Here is a 14,472-nt window from a genome sequence, read left to right as displayed (position 1 = left end):
TCCAATTTCAGTTTCTGTGAGAATAATATTGATTAAAAGAATCATCTAGGAAAAGAAGGGAAATTACTAAGAACAGAGAATTCATCGTTTGAGGGTAAATTGGAGTAAAGAGAACTGCAACAGAGTGAATACCCAAAGAGTTGTTTCTCAAAATCTTTACTATAAGAAGAAGATTAGAGTCTTTTGGTCCAGGATATAGAAAAGCCCTTTAGAATTTGAGAGGAAGGATTTAGCAAGCCTGAACAAGCCTGTTCAAAAACTGACACAGAATCTGGATTATACAGAAAAAATCCTCGTGAATTTGCAGATGACTAGTACTTCCACAGGAGTGAGTATTCAGAGAAGTCAAGTGCTATTGTTCAGGTTTTTCTCTACAAGTTTTATTCTTGGCAAAAATATAACACATTCTTATAAATAAGTAGTTATTTAAAAGATTAGGTCAGTTTGGGTTCTTGAAAGAGACAGGAATCTGTCCCTCTTTCGGTCTAGACTGGTACTTTATCCATTATAGCAGGTAGACTTGCTGTTCAGATTTCTCCAAGACACTATCCTTAAGATATGCTGCACAGGACTATTATCACCAAAATGACTAATCTGCACAACTTCCTACATTGCTGCTTCAAACAAGATGAGCTCTACTATCCTGTTATTTTTTTTCAGATTTAATTGGTGAACTCTGAGCTACCAGTGTGATCAATTCTTGACCAGTATGACATTGGACACGCATATTTGCTTCCAAAATGGAGAAAGAAGATACAGAGGGCAGGATGAGTAAGATCTGGGTTTCTCTTTCAAACAAAAACCTTGTATCTTCTAGAATCTTTCAAAACAGTTATGGAAGCTGATGAAATAAACACAGGAATATGTAAAGAATAAATGAAGCATATATCTAATACATTTCTCTAGCTTTCTGCACCAGAAAAGAAACTACTCTAGGCTGGCTGGCAACAGTGAAATATTCTCTCCCACTCTCCCCAAAAACAACATTTCTAGGTACTTCACAATGATTTCGTTATTTCCTTGAATTCCAAGCTGAAATTCTAAACACTAGGGTCTAATAAAGTATCAGCTAGACGTGCTCTAATGATTTGACAGACATATTTCTTCTGATCTGAAGTCTGTTTTAGTTACTTTGTTCTTATGCCAATAACAACTCAAGGAATTACTCTTCTAGGAAATGCCATTTAATCTCAAAAAGCAACAATATATTTACCAAAAAGCAAGAAGTGCGTGGAGAAATTTGAAACATTAAAAACAAGCATCTTGGAACACTGACAGTGTTTAGGAAAGTTAACAAGAAAAGTTCATAGACTACTTTAGATGGAGTGGTTACAAATGCAAGTTATCCTTCAGAAATGTTCTAACAATCACCATATTTTAATATGACAAGCAGTGATGCCTCCCTGGCCTTAGAAATCTGGAATATTAAAACAGAAATCATAAAGATCATTTAATCCTACTCAAAATTACCTTATCCCTTAACTGTTTTACTGTGGTACAACAGCGATGATGCTTAAAAACAGTGTGTTAGTTGTGGAGACAATCACTACATGGAGTATAAAATATTAATATTTTTGATACTCTATCCATGAAAGGTTTTCTGAAAATATAAGTTCTAACCAAAAGACACTCACAGATTCAGTTACATTTTTCCTCATTATTTTACCTGCCCTCTAGCAAAAGTGATCAGTCTGTTCTTTGAGCTAAGCCACCGCTTCCCTGAGTCACTTTTTTCTCCTTGTATATGAAGATAAACCTCTCCAGTGGCATCTGCCTTCTTCAAGTCTCCCGTGTGCCAATGGATTTCATATTCTACAACTTCAGAAAAAATAGACAAAGAAATCAAAAAAGTCAGCAGGAGAAAACACTCGTCCTCTTGCCTGACACCTATATTATGTACCAATTCTTGGAAGAAACCGTTGCAGATTCCACCCAAATCCCACACTGTACCACCTACCAAGGTCTCTTCAGTCCTGGAGACATACATAACCAAAGCACATTCCTGCTGCAAAATAGGATGGCAATCTAGAGAATATAGGTTTGCTCTGCTCTGACACCACTCCCAGAAAATAAGGGCTACTGGTTGCTGTTTGGGACACAGGATCTCTTCTGTGCTGTCCCCTTCCATACAAGGTAGGAAATTCCTTTTTAAGTAAAAAGCCATACTTGCATCCTCTTCAGAAAGTCTATTTTTTTCTTTCTAAGATTATTTACTGATATTTCTTTGGTTTTCCCTCCCTCTATTTTTATTTATCACTAGTTAGACCATAACAATATCACGATGTTCTTAAGCTGAAATATGTTAATATGAAACAAAAATAATGAATTTGAAATTGTTTCGACATTAGCTTTAACGCATATATAGAAAAGTCTCCTGACATTCTGTATCATTCTCAAAAGAACCTTCCATTAATGATATAATAGCCCACAAATCTAGGTCAGATATATGAATTTTGAGTTTATGGAAAAACATTCCTGAATTTCTCAGTTGTGGTCATAGTACAGAGATCAGAAGAGACACCTATGTCCCCTACACAAAGCTTCTGCTTCCTTGCCCATTTTGTCACAATACATAGGGAAGGTTGTAGATGAGACCAGACTGAATCAATGCCAAAGAAACTTCATGGAAATCTCCTGTGTTCACTTTTTAAATTACCTATTTCAGCCCCTGCGTTTATCATGGAAACGAGGTACAATGAAACACTTAAACAGAAGCAGGTCACAATGTTAATATTCAGTTATTTGCATTTAACATTTTAACAACAACATTAACATTTAGCATTTTAACAAAGACTCCAGGACAAAATAAGAAGGGATTTGGGAGACTAATTTTATTTTCCTTCTAGTGTTGTGTGTTTTAATTCAGATTATAATAATAAGTATAATTTGTATAGCTTATTCATTTGGACTCATTTGTGTAATGAGCTGATACTGTCAATTTAGGAGTCTAACTTTGGTAGCTATATTAGGACTCAGTTCCTTATGTAGGCAGCAGGGAAAGGCAGGTGCTATAGAAAACACCTCTGATGGGTTCCCACACATTCTAGAGATAAACACTAGAACTCAGGAGTCTAAACTTAGATGGTCTAAATATTCCTCTGCTTGCCACCACAGGAATCATTTCTTCAGCCTAAGAATAAAAGCTGTGCTCTTGTAGCAACACGTTTGTAAAACACGAGTGTCTAATGTCTTTAATATGGACTTTTTTCTCCACAATGAAATGCAAAGTCACATTTGGGATGGAGGTAATGAGCAATGCATATGTACCAAGAATGTATTTGAAAACATTTGTATTATCTCTTGAACTTTTTTATCACAAACATGAAGACTTTTTTTTTTTTTTTAAGGAACTGAGTAGCCTTAAAATCCAGCATTTTGCAAGTACTGAGCTATCTTTGACCATAAAATATTATCAGCCCTTACTCCCACAACCTGTAACAGTAAAACATAGACAATATCTAGACTATGTGACATTTATCTGATGGAGAAAGTCTTCCAGCCTCACTCTGCTTCTTGTCCCTCCCTGGAAGTTGTCTGGCTCTACCGCATCTGCTTTGCCAGGCAAGTCATGTGTGCAAAGGAGGGGAGTGGTGCTTTAGACAGACATGAAACCAAGGAGAAACGAAGCTCTCAGTTTCACAGCTGACAGTACGAGCTAGAGAGCACAGAAATACATATTATTCCAGTCTAAAATATCAGTCTAATGTACATCATAGGATACATGAATATATAAGTACACATCCTGGAAACATCTGATATTCTCAGTATATTTTTCTTCGTCAATCAATTTTTTCCAATATAGAATTGGTCTATTTAAGAAAACTGTACATTCTTTTAAAAGATTATAATTATGAGAAAATTCTAGTAGGTTTAAGAATGATTCAATGAACCCAGAAGCTAAAGCTGTCATTTAGTTTCATGCGTAGGTGATAGGAAAACAGGGAAGGGAAAAAAAAGTGTTCCAAGGATATTTATTTTAAGCTTTTCTTACAGCTCCTTTCACAACTTGCTGCTATGCATGTTGAGTGTTATAATCAAAAGGTCTGAATTCAAGTATTGTGACATCTTATATAGCTATTTCTTTCTATTTCTGAAATAAAAAGGTCCCATAACAGGATTAACGGTTTTAAAGAGTGGGTTTGTATAGACTGTAAAATTAATATTTAAAAGGATTCATTAAATAATAAGGGTTGTATAATTCTGCCAATAAAAGTGTGCTCACTTCAATAAACTTCTGAAATGTATTTATTTCTCTTTATCTTTTCCTTCATGAGGATGATGTCTTAGAAAATCTGTTTGCTTAAAAGTAGCTTTATTTCACTGCAGCGCTGTTTGCTTCAGGGACTCCCTATGGACTATTTTTTTTTTAAATAATTAAAACTAAAGGCTGGGAAAATTCTTTTAATTGATGGTATCATTCATGTTTGATGATAAGAAGTAAACCAAGAGTTTTCCCAGCCTGGGGCCCCAACATATCTCATTCCTCTCTTCAAGGAAGTTAAATATGCACTCCAGGTAAATGACAACATAGCTGCATTAAAGTCAGCACAGCTACACAGACATGATCTTTCTGGAGTTCCAGATGGTTAAAAATACATGAGCTGTCCAGGTGACAGTTTAGTTAGCATTTAGCCAATGGCATTTCGCTTTCAGGGGAGTTAGGATATGAAGTTTCTGTGTTGTTCATTCAAGGGTGTTGCCTTGTCTGTGTAACTGGGCCATGTGAGCAGATTTGTTGAAGTCAAAAGGCTACTAGCATTAATAAGGTCAAAAATACTTTGTTCCATGTTCCTGACCACGTCTGTGGGAGTAGATTAGAAATCACAGTGCTCACCTTGTTACTGCTTTTGTCCATTAATATTTGAATCATTAATACACAGAATCACAAGCTTGGCTTAGAAATGTATTTACTTCTGCTGAGTCGGTATTTTCAGCTGAGTGTACTGCATCTATTGATGCATAATTTGAAGCTCAGTGTAGTCATAGCAAATATTTCCTATTAATTTTCCACTATTTAAGTGAAATAAAAGTATACAAAGTAGCTCCTATGAAAGGAGTCATAACAGAAAGGGAATGCTGGGAAATGGGGTAAAAGTTTTTAGGCTGAGTTTAGGAGCATTCTGACTGTGTTCTGTATGAACAGCATACCGAAACAACAAAAATCTACTAAGACAAGGTGTTCTGTTCAACCTGGTCATTCTTTGTCTCCTCCCAATTATATTTAGAGAAATTCTCTTTCAGATGTAAGCCAATATATTGCAAAACTGAAAGTGTTCACCTAATGCTCATTCAAAAAGCAAAAAAAACCCATAAATAAAAGATAGAATATTATATACATATTTTTTATTACTTTGCATTAATTTCTTGTGTGCGTGTCTATTAATAAAATCAGAATATAACAAAGAAGAAATTTTAGAATGAAGTAACATTGGGACCACAAAGAACAGAAGTGATATTAACAATTCTAGTTGTAAATCACTGTACTCAACAAAATGGTTTGTGAGAAACTTTCTAGGCTGGTAGATACTCCCATCTATGAATTAATTTTTGAGGGAGCTCATAAGCATATCTTTTCCCAGAAATTTTCCAAGAAAAACACTCTAAATTTCTAATATACCTCAATAATTAATTCCTTTATATATCAGAATAATGCTTTCAGACAGTATTTCCATGTCTCTTAGCATAATAGAGTCTTTGAGAGGTGTATTCTAGAAATTTTTATTACTTATACTTTTAATATGCATTAAAAAGTTTAAAAGTTTGAATTCAGAAAATAATTGTTCATATTTACAGTTCTTCTCATTTTTTCTTAAATAAATTAAGGAAATGGGGCTTTTAAATAGAATTACTATATTCATGATTGAATATGTATGTCCAACATATATTGCATCCAACATCCAATATTTTTTTTAATCTGATGGATCAAAAGTCTAAAATAGTAGGATTTTTCAGTACATGAATACAAGGTTACAATTTTCAAAAATTATGCAAACCCACACAAAACCAAAAATTTGAAAGGTCTTTGCTGGTTCTTTTCAAGTTTCAGCTTTAAGTTGGATGAAATATTTAGGAAACTCTCCTTAAAGAAGGTTCTGAAAAAGTCCATGTGGTCTATTTTATTTCTTTTTCTGGGTCCCTTCCATCTTTTTCTATTAGTTTCCATTTAAGCAGAGCACTCTTTGTACTATAGCCTCTAGCAATAAACCTCTTAACTGGCAGTAAAAGCCTCAATGTATGGTCTTTACTCTCTCCATCAATTCCCTTTATTCTAATGAGCTGAATAAATGGGAAGCTTGTCCTTAAGTAGTAGTGATCAAGTTATCAGTATACAATTGGTTGGTCCTGGGGGAGTGGTGGGTGTGGGGGATAGCTAGTAGAAATCAATTATCTCTCTGCCATCAGACCATTCACATGTGTTAAAATGCCACAGCAGAGAAACATGCAATTTCATGTATATTTTTGCAGAATATCACTTGCTGTGCCACAAATTTCTCATTGACATCAATAAAACACTAGTGTAATTGAAATTCTTGGATATCTCTTTGTTGGCTGTGTGGGATTTTTAAAATTCTACCTTTGTTGTGTGGGGGGGGGTCTGCATTTTTTTCCTTCTTTACTGTGTTTGTAGATTCCATCTATTTCTTTGCAAATAGAAAGAGACAATAGGAAGAGACAATATCACACAGTAGATGGTAATTTTACTCATCTTCAGCTGACATAGCATTAATTTGAAGAGATAATAAATAATCAAGAGCTAAAACTGGAACATCATCTCATGTGAAAGAAGCCAAATACTAGGTTACAGCAGTTAGAGCAGTTAGAGCATCTCTCATAATCCTCATACCAATGATTTCTCTTTTGTGGTAAACCATCAAATTCCTTAATATCAAATTCTTATGGAAATCTTCACACAGTATTTTTGGCCCGAAATAGATATACTGGTGTTCCAGAGACAGATCCTGACCCCAGTAACAGAAAGGGACATAGCTCACCAGGCAAAGGCTCCTGATCTGCATAGAGGGCTGGCAGCTCCACACATTTGTCTTCCTTAGGGTTGAACCAGCAGTCAAAAGCTAAATACATCTCTTCCTTTGTGCCTGTGTGCTTCATATGCAGTAAATCTAAGTGCCATGGCTGTTTTAGCTCACTGTGTGGGCCAGTTACCTGAACTTTGTATATTGAGCCAATATCTGCCAGTTCATCCTGCGTGAGGAGAAAGAGAAGATGAATGGATCTCATTTCAATTGTACCAGAACAAATGTAGTTGGCAGCTGTATGCAACAGCTGAACAAACTTCAGTAGTTAAAAAATTGGGGTAGATCTATAACTAGTACTATTTTTCCCCTTTCTAATCAATACAAAATTGATCTAAAAACATGAATGAGGAGATGGAATGCTTGAGGTTTGATATTAAAGAACAAGCAATAGCAGCCACTGCTGAAATTTGTACACAGAACAAGGCACAATGTTCATATATATTACACAGATTCAGGAGATTATTTTCAGGCACAGAAGCTTTAGTCAGCTTTTAAAACTTTGGACACTATTGGAAATATTTCTTACAACAATAAAAATTATGCATTTAGTTATAAAATTAAAGGAAAGCTAATCCAGTTCTGAGCAAGCATCCAAGAGATCCTTTATCCACACTCTAAATCATAGAAGTTGTACATTAAAATCTTGCATTCATACCTGAGAAAAAAAGCCAATCTAGTTCTTCTGGGGATAACTCACCATCTCTAGGACGTACCATTGCTTGAGTAAGTGAAAGCAGAGGAGGCCTTAGATATTATAATTTGTGATTTAAAATCAATCTTTTTTCATTGTAAGGAAAAAAAGGGAGAAAACAGAAGTTATATTTTCCTATTTGATAATTCTTGGATTCTTTCCCCTGCTCTTTCATTTTAGATATGCTCAGATAGTAGAAGTTCATGTGACCTGAGACTTCAGCCTTTCCTCTGACAAGGCACTTCCAGTTTCATACTATTTTTTTTTTGTTTGTTTACCAGAGGTTCTTGAAAATAACTCAGGAAAACCTTCTGAGTACTCCTCATTTTGGATCATATTTGTGGTTAGCCTAGTCTGGTTAGTTCCTCTTTCATTAAAGAAAAGCATCAAAATACAGTAAATGATTTCTTTAGCTCAATCATAAAATTCAATTTATTAAGAGGAAAAAGAAAGAGACGATAAATAACAGGGGGAAAAGAGAAACCATACTAGAAAAAGCAGTTCACAGAAACTGATGGCAGGGATGAATAAATTATATGAGAGAGAAAAGAGAAAAATTAACCTTCTGTACATTCTGTGCATCTGTGCATTTAATCTCATTTATGATTCTCCTTCTTTATCATCAGCCCCAAAAGCTCTGCAGTATCCCATAGCATATTGTATGCTTACAAATTGCTGATTTTTGTGATATCAACAAAGCCTGTAAATCAGTACCTGTGTGGTATACACTGTGATATGCACCAAGGGACCAATTCTCTCACTTAAACATTCTCAGTATGAGACACTGGGAGAATTTGCTCATTCAAAAAACATTGTTCATGTGTTGCTACCTACAAACAAAAATGATGATCTGTGCCAAACTACACAGAGGACTTAAAAATCAATTTGGTAGTTTAGTTTAAAGAAACAATTTATCTCAGAATTAAGTGGATTACTGGCTACATGATTCGTAGGATTTTCTTGCAACAGAGAAAGGTTGAAGTACTTTAATCTGAACTGCTTTTCCTGTGACTTGAAGTGGTAACTTTTTGTGACTCAGGTTGCCGTAGAAGATAAAAGAAAGGCATATTGGATCCTCTTCACCACTCAAGTCAGATCCTGTGATATCCATTATCCAGAAACCTGATGACTTCATGTTGATTTCAGGCAGTTTAGGACTAAGAGTCGACCTTCTACCTTTAAAAATTATCAAAGAGAAAGGAAAGATGACAGCATGAGAGAATGGCATAATCTAGCAGGACCATAGCCTTTACAATACACAAACAGAGCTCTTTTTGCAGGTTATGTTGTATCTATAGCAACTGCTCACTAAGGATAACACATCAATATCTTCATTATTTTTTGTGAAGAATTTAGCAGTTTAATGCTAAATTCTTTCTGTGTTTAAAATTTAGTTTTAATGGCATTTTTGGATGCCAATGTATTTTCCTTGTCATGTTTTGAAGTAATTGCTAAGAGAATATTCAGTCACCTTTTAGAGGTCTAAGTAATTGTTCTTTAAAAAGCAATCAGTGTTACTAAAGCAAATTTATCATTTAAGAGCACATAGCCATACGTAGCATGTAAGCACCTCATGCAAAATGAACAATTCTAATGAACTTTGCTTGTCACTAGATATTACCTAGCAATATAATAGGTGCTGTAATAGTATGAGACTGACAGGTAACCTATAATAAACACACAAAATTATTTGCCAGATCCTCAGAAGATTAGTATTACTATCTTCCTCTCTTTTTCTTCATTAATTGCTGTTATTCTTCATTTTAATTCTGTTTTAACCATTCTGGGCAAAATGAAAATCAGTTCATGAAGAGGAACAGCTCAGAAAAATGTACTTTCTACAACTCAGAAAAATCACACAACTGAATCAAGGACACACTTTGTGTCCTATTCCCTCTGGACAAACTTTGGTAGTTCATTTCCTTTGCATTGAATGGTTTTTACAGGATTGAAGGAATAAATCTTTTACTGCTTCTAAATGACTAAAGGTCCTGCTGTAAGTGTTCTTTTTCAAGGACATCCAGGTTTAGATTTGCACAAATCATGGCGTAGTAGTAGGTGTGAAATGAGCAGAAATGAGCATACCAGAACTGCTGCTTTGTGCTGTGGAATACTCTCACAGATAAAGACTAGCCTCATTTCACTGAAGCAATTTTTCTTTAGATTTCAAATGAGATTTCAGGCCAAAAAACAGTGCATAAAATTTAAGTTATTTATCCTCATGAGGTGCTCATCCTAAGCTCAGCTATTTGTCTCTCACTGAAATATGCTATGTTTAATTTGGAAGGCAGGTGTTCCATACACAACACATTGACAAGACAGAATTTTATTAACTTTGACCTTACCAGATGTGGTTGTGCTATAACACTAAGATCAAAGTGAAAATTCACATTTTCAGTAAAAGAAAGATATTATAGATTTCTAAAAGAGTTGTAAAATATATGTATATAAAAATGCGCAGGTCAGTTTTGCAGAACTTACCAACAGTCACAATCTCACAAACAGTCTCACATAAGCCCAGATGAGTATCAAGCCAGTTCCACAGTGGAAAGACCCATTCTTTGTCTGAATCCTGTGATTCCTTAACTGTTACCATCTTGAGGTACATCCCTGCCCCGTAACCTTCTCCATCATGACCTATGACCACTTTTCGCAAATGACTCAGAGAAACAGCTTCCAGCAAAAATGAATCCACCTGCAAAACAGGGAAAGAGTTAATAAAACAGAACTCTGACTTGAACTTCAGGGAAAATATAGGCAGGATTAATCTGAGAATTCAAAATTTTTAATGTCTGTTTATTTTTAAAATTTAACATAGTATCTCCCTACTGAATCTAAGAAAGCCTACACTGGTCAAAGATAACATTTAATCCTATATTCATCATTAATGATGCACTATAATTTCATTTGATCTTTGGTCAATATGTATTGCTGCATCAATCATTTCATATTACATTAAAATCAATATACCTCAACTTTCTGACAGTCAGTTATGACAAGATTTTGGTTCTAATCAAATTTCTATCTTTCAGATGTCTAGTTTCTAAAGCTTATCATACAAGTCTAGTTATATATTAATAGTTCTAAAAGTTCTACAGGTTAGAAATCTAAAGAGTGTTTTCACTCCAAGATAGCTTTTTAATTCTTCTCAAGTAGTCAAAAACCTGACTTTTTGTTTTCCTTACAGAATGAAAATAATTGTGGTAACAGAAAATTGAGAAGAGTAAGGGGGGAGGTTCAAATGAAAGTGAGGAATAAAAGATGAGACTTGGGGAGGGACGCAGAACAGAGGAGGCAGAGAAAGTCGTGAGAGAAGCAGCAGTAGATGAGAATAGGGACCATATAAACAGGATAAGGAAAAAAGTGAAATGCAAAGAAAGAAATTATTTGCCCGACTAAATATTTGCTTGCTTTGTAAGAAAGTCAGGTGTTCTGTATAAGGCCCAGCCAGGGATCAGATGGACCTCATGGTAACTGGTAAAGGTTAGAAAGTTATGAACAACTGGAGTTTGAACAACAATGTCTAGGGATATAATTAACACCATCGTTCGAATAAAACAATTCAGTAATAAGAACTTACTAAACTGGATGTCAAAACAATTAAAAAACCAACATATCAGCCAACTGACCTCTAAAAGAATATAGTAGTTGCCAAAGTCCTATGTGTTGTCCCTATTTCTTTTTAAATAAGATATTGGAGAAGTAGATTTTCTGCTACTAATATTGCAACTACTCTCATATGACAAAAAAAATCTTTTTTTTTCTAATAATAGTCAGAACTCAACAGCAGATTGTGAGCAGAAATCATTACCTTCATTAATTAAGATATTTTAGGAAATAAATCCATGTATGAACATAAATTAAAATAATTACAATATATTGTTGTCTTCTGTAAATAGGTATAGTTCTGAGAAAAACACAGAAATGAAATTTAGAAATTCCCTTAGTTCATTACTGATTCCACTTTTACTCTAACAAGTGCTCTGGTAATCATCTAATAAAATTATTTGACAGAAATCTAAGCCTCTCCTTGGCAATGGACACTTTGGCATGAGTTTTTTCAAATGTCCTTGTTCAGGGAGTAAAAGTCTAACTCATAAGAGAAGAATTTTATTTATAGTGGTCATCTAGAAACACTGTGTTTATTTGCAATCTTTTTTCAAGTTGAATTTTTGTTTCTTGTCTAAACTTACTGATATTGAGTTGGTGTCTCAAAGTGGGATTATGATTTCAGAAACATCATAGGCTGCAAAAGTCTCGTGAAAAATTCTGTAATTAATTTTTCACCGATTTTTCAAATTTTTACTACCTGATCTGTCCTAAATTTGGAACAGAAGTCAGAAGCATGATCACAGAGGTTCTCCCCACTAATCTGCTTTGTATGGCTCATGTGGAGCCTTTATTGCCATGTGGGTATGTTCTTATACAGGAAATAAATTATAAATAAATTTTTAAATTATTTTTATTATTTTATATTTTATATTTTATTACTGTTTTATATTTATTATTATAAATTAATAAAATAAACTGGCATTGGTCTATTGTGACTATCTGGAAAATAAATTCTGTGAAAGTTTCCAAATTCTTGCCTGTCTAGTAGCCAGATGTATTCTGAGCAGGCATTATGCAACCCTTAATGCAGTGCTAATCCCTGCACATACTAGACTGAATTATGCTGCCATTACCTTATTTCTTTGGAATTTTCTTCCTTTTGTTAAAGATTTATGGAGTTTCCTCACACCTGTGTCCCCTCTTTTGCCATAGAGAGTGAGATAAACATTTGCAAAAGTCTCTGCTCCCCAGCGGTCGCCAATATGCACAGAAACAAAATACTTATAGACTGTACAAAAAGAAAAGAAAAAGTTTTATTAAAGCTGATTAGGTACAAGGTGTACTTTAAATATAACAGTAACACAGAATATTTAGTAAGACTATCATTTATTTTTTATTTCTGCAGCTACAAAAAAGTCTGCTACACAGTGAGTGAAATAATCAGTTTACACTTAATGAATCTGATCTCTTCATGCTAAATTCAATGAAGACTTTCCATTCACTTTCGTAGAAATTTGAAGAAAATTGGACTTGTACAATTCAGATTTAGGAATCTAGGAAAATTCTGCCCAATTCTGTTTTATTGTGCAAGGTCTGGAAAGTAAGAGCCCATTTTACTTAGTTCAGGAACAGAACTAAATTAAAAACTAATTAAAAACTGAATTGTCTTTGAAATAGATAATAACACAGGTCAAAGAATAAGAATAAGGTTATGCAAATTTAAATAAGAAACAGATGCAACATAGCATCTGGATGCATGACATTATGTATAAGTATAAAAATTTACAAAATGTACTTATTAACTTAAGGAAGGAAACTATAAATTCTTTGCCACCATATTGATTCTGTATGAATGAATTTCTACAGTCAGATCAGATTTTCTTCTGAGGAAGATAATTTAATTGCATGTATATTCAGGCTCATACAAAAAGAATGACCAAATTTTTTCAAATTTTTTAATATACAGTCCTGTGGAGTTAACATTTAACTAATGTAACACTATACTTTCTTTTAAGGTCATGAATAAGTTTGAGTATTCAGGATCAGAAATCCTGGAACTTTAGTTCAGCAAAGCTGTCATGTCTCTAATTACTATTATCTCATGTGTAACTGCTAACTTTTCTGAATAAATGTAGGACTTCTGTAAGGCTTCACATTCCAAGGGCATTCTCTGAGAGCTCTCAGCATGGCAAAAAAGTAGCCCTTAGGGATAAAAAATAGAAACTTTCTGTGCAATAAGGCTTACTTCTGAAACTTGTATTAGCAAGTAAAGCCATTGGAAGTGAAGTACAGTAATTTCATTATTATAAACTGCACCTGATTATAAGTCGCACGTCCGGGTGTCAGCAACTGTCTTGGGTTACAATACAGAGTGTGATAAAAGGTATCTATTCTATCACCATCTGTTGAGGGTGGGGGCAGTGATCCTTTTCTCCATGTGAGATATTCTGCTAATGGGCCATCCATTGAAACCAGGCAGGGCATTGTTCTTTATCTTTCCACAACCCATCCTTCCTCCAGCGAGTCATTTTCTGCTAATGGCCCATTGAGTCCCACTGTGTGACTGATGAAATTACTTTATCCAATTGAGAGTTGCTTCAGCCAGGGCGGAGAGCCAAGACTTTCTTACCTAGATAAAAACTGAAATTCTGGGACACTGAGTAGCCCTTTCTCTACTGGACTCTAGAAAAAAATGAGATTTCTCCACATCACTACTAGATCTCTGGAAGGAAACTGCACCTTCTACAAGACTACTGCTTCAACTAAACCACATCTGTGACTGCAAGAGGACTGCAACCACTATTTAATCAAACTGCTACCAACACCCTGCCTGACAGGGTGTCAGGTTGTACTCTGACTTTGTCAGGGTTTGGGGTTTGTTTCTTTGTAGTACTGTACTTCTATTTTAATTTCCCTAGGAAAGAACTGTTATTCCTAATTCCCATATCTTTGCCTGAAAGCCCCTTGATTTCAAAATTTTAATAATTTGGAGGGAGGGTGTTTACATTCTCCATTTCAAAGAGAAACTCCTGCCTTTCTCAGCAGACACCTGTCCTCCAAACTAGGACAGCAACTTTTCCTTCTTTGTCCATATATAAGCCGCACCTGATTATAAGCCACACTTCTGGGTTCGGACCAAAATTTTAATCAAAGTTGTGCAGTTTATAATCATGAAATTACTGTAATTCAATA

General features: G+C 34.7%; 1 protein-coding gene across 1 annotated transcript in view; it reads right to left on the bottom strand.

Annotated features, from left to right (window-relative positions):
* The window catches only part of RP1 (RP1 axonemal microtubule associated), a 170,175-nt gene that overhangs the window by 59,984 nt on the left and 95,719 nt on the right, over positions 1–14,472 (bottom strand). The window contains exons 32-36 of the mRNA XM_033070858.1: positions 12,414–12,568; positions 10,210–10,423; positions 8,714–8,904; positions 6,993–7,203; positions 1,667–1,818 (exon numbers count right to left, since the gene is read on the bottom strand). Of these exons, the coding sequence (XP_032926749.1) occupies positions 1,667–1,818; positions 6,993–7,203; positions 8,714–8,904; positions 10,210–10,423; positions 12,414–12,568 (923 nt within the window). The remainder of the gene's footprint in view (positions 1–1,666; positions 1,819–6,992; positions 7,204–8,713; positions 8,905–10,209; positions 10,424–12,413; positions 12,569–14,472) is intronic.

Source organism: Catharus ustulatus, chromosome 1 (assembly GCF_009819885.2).
Source record: "Catharus ustulatus isolate bCatUst1 chromosome 1, bCatUst1.pri.v2, whole genome shotgun sequence".
Lineage (NCBI taxonomy): Eukaryota > Metazoa > Chordata > Aves > Passeriformes > Turdidae > Catharus > Catharus ustulatus.
Note: the sequence above shows the minus strand (reverse complement) of the source record. Positions and strands in the feature narration are given on the sequence as shown.